The 7,442-nt window shown below is 51.0% G+C and overlaps 1 protein-coding gene across 1 annotated transcript; it reads left to right on the forward strand.

The window, feature by feature from the left end:
* The first annotated feature begins 579 nt into the window (after positions 1–579).
* Positions 580–2,663, forward strand: LOC136520201 (ethylene-responsive transcription factor RAP2-13-like). Its single transcript, XM_066513650.1, has one exon. The coding sequence runs from the start codon at positions 1,245–1,247 to the stop codon at positions 2,289–2,291; it is 1,047 nt and encodes a 348-aa protein (XP_066369747.1). The 5' UTR covers positions 580–1,244; the 3' UTR covers positions 2,292–2,663.
* Positions 2,664–7,442: the final 4,779 nt, after the last annotated feature.

Below are 7,442 nucleotides of genomic sequence, written 5' to 3' on the forward strand. Positions count from 1 at the left end.
ACGTTTCTTTGCTAGTGTTCTCTTTGCAAATTTACTCACCATATCCAGGGTATGAACAACTGTACTCCACCGAAGTTTCTTTGCTAGTGTTCTCTCTGCAAATTTACTCACCATATCCGGGGTATGTGTACTCCCTTAAAATATATGCTTACACTTCCATTAAAATATATGCTTTTTAAAGATAACTGTACTCCCTTAAAATATATGCTTTTTAAAGACACTTTCATTAAAAATATATGTTTTTTTAAATATACTTCTATCGAAATTTTCTTAGTGCTCTCTTTGGAAATTTACTCGCCGTATCCGGGGAATGAACCAACTCCCGAACGCAACATCACCCCGCCGCCGTAATTTCACTGCTCGGAAGTCATGCTTCGGCAGGGACATCACCCCGCGAAGAACCATCCGGGCCCACGCGCCAGGGACAGCAGCATTGATTCACCGTACCGCGCGAAGTTTCGTCCAGGCTCCGCCATGCCCGCCCGCCACTTGCAGCCCCGGCGACTGACCTCCCGGCGTCCCACGCTATATAAACCGCAGCGCCAGAGGCCAGCAATCCCCAAGAGAGACTCACCCGCCCCCACCACTCCCACACGCACAAGCCTTCAATCCCTCCCCCTCCGGCCATCCCCTCCAGCAACCCGACCCAGAACCCACTCCAGTTCCCCGGTGAGGCTGAGCGATCCACCACCACCACCACGGCAACGACGGCGACGAACCACCGCGCGCACGGTGGCAACAGGTTTGTTCTCTGAACCCTTCTCGTAGAAGCAAGCTAGGAAAAAAGGAGGCCTTTTTTGGGAGCCTTTCTTGCTGCTGCTATTTGATCGAGCAGGGAAGTGTGACCGGAAAAGATCAGAGCTTTTATTTCGAACGGTTCGTCTTCCTCCTTCCTTGCAGTAGGGAGAACAGAGATCCGGAGAACCTTTTTTCTCTCCTGGATTAGTTCGTGTCTGTTCTTGTAGAACTTTCTGGTTTCTTTTAGCTTCTTTTGTTTTGGTTCTTCCTTTTAGCAAGCTAGAAAGGGTCGTTTTTAAGCCCCCTTTCAGGCTGCACCAACCAAACCATTGACCAACCATCCTCCTGTTCTTCGCTTTTATTGAAGAAACAGGCCTTATTTTTTTCCAATTTCTTCTTCTTTTTCGGTTAGTTCCGTCTTCAGTTCAGTTTTTGCAAACAAACAAAAAAAGATTAAACCTTTTCCGCCCGTTTTTAGTCTTCCAAGTCTTTTTCCCATTTTCCCTATGGCAGCCACAGATTTGTACTCAAACCAGCTGAGCTTCTCGTCGTCGTCCTCGGACCAGGAGCTCATGAAAGCACTCGAACCTTTTATCCGGAGTGCTTCTTCACCCACTTCCTCCACCTCCACCACCACCTCTCCCTTCTCCTACTCGTACCCCTACTGCTCTGCTTTGCCTCAAGATTCGTACTACCTCCCCGCCACATCCTCTTACACCGCGCTCCCGCCACCACCTCCTGCTCCCACCACAGCCACCTCCTTCTCGCAGCTCCCGCCTCTGCCGCAGTCCTCCTCGTCGTACACCTCTCCGGCGGCGTCGTACCCGACGTCGTCGGCGGACGCCGTGTCGGGGCTGGCGGCGCTGAACCACCTTGGCCCGGCGCAAATCCACCAGATCCAGGCGCAGTTCTTGGCGCAGCAGCAGAGGGGCCTGCTGGCGGCGGCGTTCCTCGGCCCGCGGGCGCAGCCAATGAAGCACGCTGGGGCGCCGCCACCGCCGTCGGCGTCGGCCGCGAAGCTGTTCCGCGGCGTCCGGCAGCGGCACTGGGGCAAGTGGGTGGCGGAGATCCGGCTGCCCAGGAACCGGACGCGGCTGTGGCTCGGCACCTTCGACTCCGCCGAGGACGCGGCGCTCGCCTACGACAAGGCGGCCTTCCGCCTCCGCGGCGACGCGGCGCGCCTCAACTTCCCGTCCCTCCGCCGGGGCGGCGCGCACCTCGCGGGCCCGCTCGACGCCTCCATCGACACCAAGCTCACCGCCATCTGCCAGGGCCTAGCCACCGCCGAGCCCGCGTCCTCCAAGGCCGCCGCCGCGGCTCCCCCGGACTCGCCCAAGGCCTCGGCGTCCACGACCACGACGGAGGGCGACGAGTCAGTACACTCCGCCGGCTCGCCTCCTTCCTCCCTCCCGGCGTTCCCACAGCAGCAGCAGCAGAATCATCCCGAGATGACGAGCCTGGACTTCACGGAGGCGCCGTGGGACGAGTCCGCCGCCCTGCACCTCAACAAGTACCCGTCCTGGGAGATCGACTGGGACTCCATCCTCTCGTGATCAAGATCAACCCAACAACAAGCACATGCTCAATCACGCTGTAATTTTTGTCAATGAATTTAATTAATTAACCGTAGCCGCTACGGATCCGATGGAATATTAGACATCGGCCGCAGCGACTGCGAGTAGGGTTTAAGGACTTCGGACGTAGAGGACATTAAGGAGGGTTTAAGCTCAAGCTTTTCCATTTAGTCATCAACCATGGAGTAGTATTGTTGTTAAGATTGTCGAGTGTCTCCTGGTTGCTTGACCGGTTGTTTTTTCTCTCCCGGCGCAGAACCAGTTGAGGGTGTAATCCGTGTAAGTGTAATGGAGTATCATGTAACTACCGTTGGCTAGTACTGAATTTGAATTTGTCTAGATCATCACAAATGTTTTGTCTCTGTGTTCCAGTACTGCTTCTACACTGTCGTAGAGAAAAAAGAAATACATAAAGCAATGGCTAAGGACCAGCTAGGTACGTAGGCGCCGTATGGCCGGGTTAAGGTCCTCAAAGTAAGCTCTCCTCCCAATATTGTTGTGGAAGAAGATGGCATCTCAGTTCAGTTAAGGGCAGTCCCAATGGTGCATTGATGATGATTTCTATCCTCATTAAATGACTTGCCACGTAGGCAAAATGCTGACATGGTAATGTAATTAATGAAGAAAGAGAGCAAAAATTATAGAAATGGTTTCTTCATGAAGAAACCAGGTCTACTCTTGACCCAATGCACCAAGAAACCATGAAATCGCCATTGGGGAGAAACCACCAGTTTCTAGGGAGCTCGTGTCGCACTCCCATTGGAGGAAGAAGATAGAGTTGAGAGAGAGAAAGAGAAAATAATTATTACTCATAGAAACCATGGGTTGGAAAACAGTGTTTTTTTGGTGCGACATCCTATGTTATAGAAACTACCAGTTTCTTTCATTGGGACTGCCCTGAGTAGTCTTGAGACTTCAATTTTTTTGTTATGCTTTTCTTAGTCCTTCCATCTCAATACAATTGGAAGGTCTTCTTGTACGCATGTGTACCTTCTGCCTGCAAAAGCTCTTCGATCATAGTACATAATTTAGGGCTATGTCGTAACTAGATTCAGAGTTGCCCTTGTTTCATACTACACGATCCTTGTTCCATAATCCAAAACAACATGTTCATCGACGAGAGATGGAGCTAGCTTATTGGGCTTGGTGCAAGCATGTGTATGGGCCGGTTGAAAATTTCTGGAGTAGCCACTTTCCTAGCTAGCCCCTGACCCTGAGTGCAAGAGACATTGTAGCATGTTAAGCATTGGAATGCAGAAAAGGTAAGGAACCAGCAAGGGAAGTTAGGAGGAAAAGAATGCTCGGTCAAAAAGAGCAGTATTCTTCCTTTGCAATCCTACCCTTCTAAAAAGTTTAACGTTTCAAATTAGAGTTGCGCGTGCAAACTTAAGAATCACTCAAGCACCGTTCGCAGGTGTTTAATATATATTCCAAGTTGAAAATTTACACAAGCATATATCATCCCCTTCTGGATTGCTCAGCAGTCACCTCAATGACTTGTCTTCAGAAAGGGACCTTGTTATGGACTTCAGAATTGAGAGGCAAAATACCAACACTATAATTGTATTTCTTTATTTCCTGCTGAGAAGGGTTTTGCACTTACGCTTTTGCTTGGAACAACTGAAAGTCTGAAACTATTCCATCGCAGACCTGTCATTCTAAACACGCTCTTAATAGGTTTCGAGAACACGCAAGACAGACAGCTACGCGATGCACGAAAGCACGCTAGCGTTTTCACTCACTGTACGTTTGTTCTCATCATCTCCACATCACCACATGCATGACACTGCCACCGTATGCCAGAATTTGGAATGCTCTACAAGATTAGAAGCTGAAGCTTTGAGCGTACACACTTGATAACGATTAGCGAATATTCCATGGGGAACTAATCCCAGTGATGACTCGGTGTAACACCATTGCTGATTTGCTGAAGAACGGAACAGATGCTGGCTGGCTCCCGTTTTCCACGTTACCGCCAAGGACGGAGCCCCAGGAGTGGCCGCCGATTCGATATCTTGTTAAATCCACCCGTGCGGGGGGCCGGGGATATGATTCGATGACCGGGAAAAGGTCGCCGGGAGCATCCGGTGCTGTTCACATTGGCAGGCGTGTGCGCGTGTGTGTGTGGGGTGTGGGTGTGTGTGTGTGTGTGTGTGTGTGTGTGGGGGGGGGGGGGGGGGGGGGGGGGGGGGGGGGGGGGGGGGATGGGGGGATGACGCCGAGGCCTACAATGCAACAGCATGGCAGGTGGCAGCAGCCAGCAGGCCTGCAGTTGCCGGTGTTCTCTCACTTTTCCGAATTGTTTCGGCAGTGCGTCTCGCCATGCACGGAGGACACGGACGACGGATTGCTTTTATTTTCGTTTTTTTTACACGGAAACGCTATGCTGAGGATGTTGGATCGTCCGGACACATCCGTTCGTGGGTCGCGACACCAGTTCAACGGCCCAACACTTATATCATTTTCACTACTTGGATGCTTCAGTCATATCCTCTCGAACATTTGGACGCTTCTGTTTTTCAGAAGGCTTCCAAGACTCGGAAACTTCAATTCCTCAGCTCCATGACCGCACTCCACCATGCCGCCTCGGTGTTCCCCACGGCATCCGAGTGCCCGCCGGCCAGCATCTCCACCGCGCCCGAGCGCGGCCGGCCGCCCTTCCATTTCCATCGCGCCTCTAGCCCGCCGCGGCTACCAGCCTTCCTCCATCTCCGCTGCGACTCCCATCGCCGTGGCCTTTTCTAGGGCGCGGATGGCCTTCTCCACTTGAGCGGTGGTAGCTCGAGCCAGATATGTTGTAGCCTTCTCCATCGGACCTATCGTGGTCTTCTCCACCGGAGCAGCGACCTCTACACCGGTGAACTCCGCACGTCAACGAACCTCTATTCCCAAGCAACAACGAGATGTTGCGTTGAAAGCGCATATTGCAAACATATGTTTCAGGTGTTTCAGATGTTTCAGTAGTATGTTGCAAGTGTTTCCTATCGGTGTTGCAAAAGTAGATCGGGATATTGCAAAAGTAGAGCGGGATGTTGCAATGTCTATGCATGTATGTTTCAAGTGTATGTTACAAATATTTCATCTGTATCAGACGTATGTTGCAAGTGTTTTTATCCGGATGTTGCAAAGGTAGATCAAGATGTTGCATATACATGCATGTTGCAAGCGCATGTTTCAAGTGTTTTAGGTGTTTTCATATGTCTGTTGCAAGTGTTTCATCTGGATGTTACATATGTTTGCAATGTTTTTCAAGTGTTCTTTAAAGTGTTTTTGCAAGTGTTTCAGTCGTCTGTCTTCTTTTATATAATGCAACTATTGTATCTGGATGTTTTAAAAGTATATCGGGTGTTGCACATGGGATGCGCGTGGGAAGCAGCTGACGGTGTGGGTGAAAAGTCCTTGTATGGTTTTGGTAATTGAGTGACAACCTAGGTGGACTAATTGTGTTTATGTGAGATACACAGGTGATTACTCCATAGGTACATGTGTGTGAGCAACATATGCCATGAAGGTGAAAATGGCTTAGAGATGTTGCAAAGCTCACACATGTGATGATGAAGGAGCTCATTGCAAATGAGACATGACATTGAGTCATGTGATCAAGGTGGAGAAGATCATGACAAGACTTGGCTTGATGGATCGGTTGCAAGCGTGAAGGGCAAGTCGGAGGCTTTGGAGCGATGGACCACGTGGCGGTGAAGCTTGAGCAAGACTTGACGCTGATGGACAAAGGCAACGGTGAAAAGCAAGTGAAGTCAAGATCGATGAACCAACATGATCACGTGATGATATGAAGTGGATCATATCATTGTTGATCATGTTGGTGCATGTGTTGCATCGACATTGGAGGAGATGGAATAGAATGCGCAAGACAAAGGTATAACTTAGGGTATTTCATTTCACCGGTCATAGGTGTGTAGAGAAGTTGATGATCGGGTTTAGGATAGATGGCCGTACTATCAAGAGGGGCAAACTTGTTTGCATATCGGTCATCTAGTGTCACTCGAGTGATCTAACTTTGCATCGTCGCTAGGATTGAGTGGCGTGGCAAGTTGAGCGGCTAATCCTTTGGAAAATGATTGTGAAAATGCTAACACACATACACATGATGGTGTACACTTGGTGGTATTGGCACATTTACAAAGGAGATGAAGTTGGAGTTGATGTGGATCAACTCGGCGATGAAACGGAGGTGAGAAGGGTTTGAAACTCCACCGGCGGAGTGTCCTTCCGTAGAGTGCGGACAGTCTGACGATGCCATCGGTGCCCTATATATAAAAGATAGGGTCTCATAGAGTGGACCGGACGCTGGTCATGTGGTGACCGGACGCTGGGATCCTGCATCCGGTCAGTGGCGGCCAAGAGCGTGCAGGCGTCGGTCTTCGACCGGACGTTGGCGCTGGAGGTGACCGGACGCACCCTGCCAGCGTCCGGTCAGGCTGACGTATGGTGACGTAGGTAACACAGAAAAGTTGGAGAAGGACCGGACGCCGACGCTGCGTCCGATCATGACTGACCGGACGCGTCCGGTCACGACTTGTACCTTACTGGAAACGACCGGACGCTGGGGTTGCTGCGTCCGGTCAGTTTGAGCAGCTGCGTCTGGTCATCACTTGACCGTTGAGATCAAGTGACTGAGGTTGAATAAAGGCGACACGTGGCGAGCATCCGTTGACCAGACGCTGAGGTCCTGCGTCCGGTCGATATGACCGGCGCGTCCGGTCAACCCGAAAAACGCCCAGCGAAGAGGTAACAGCTAGTTTAGCCTGTGAGGCTATAAATAGAAGGGGGTCTCGGCCATGGCTGATGCTGAGCACCTCAGGGGACTTTGTGTCCATGCTTGAGAGTGCTTGGGAGCCCTCCATCTCACATATGCTTGATAGTGATCATCCGATTGTGTGAGAGAGCGATTCTAGTGTGTTTGCATTATGAGGTTGTATCGAGTGGCACTAGGTGATCGAGTTGCAAGCCGGTGGTGCTTGTTACTCTTGGAGGTTGCCACCTCCTAGATGGCTTGGTGGTGGTCTCCGTCGAAGCCCGCAAGAAGCTTGTGCAGTGCTCCAGAGAAGAGCTTTGTGAGGGGCATTGTGCTCGCCCCGCAGGAGCCGTGAAGAGCAACTCTAGTTGAGT

This window comes from Miscanthus floridulus, chromosome 18, assembly GCF_019320115.1.
Source record: "Miscanthus floridulus cultivar M001 chromosome 18, ASM1932011v1, whole genome shotgun sequence".
NCBI lineage: Eukaryota > Viridiplantae > Streptophyta > Magnoliopsida > Poales > Poaceae > Miscanthus > Miscanthus floridulus.

Bases quoted from the DNA above. Each gene is read 5' to 3' on its own strand.
- LOC136520201 (XM_066513650.1), top strand. From the start codon at position 1,245: ATGGCAGCCACAGATTTGTACTCAAACCAGCTGAGCTTCTCGTCGTCG.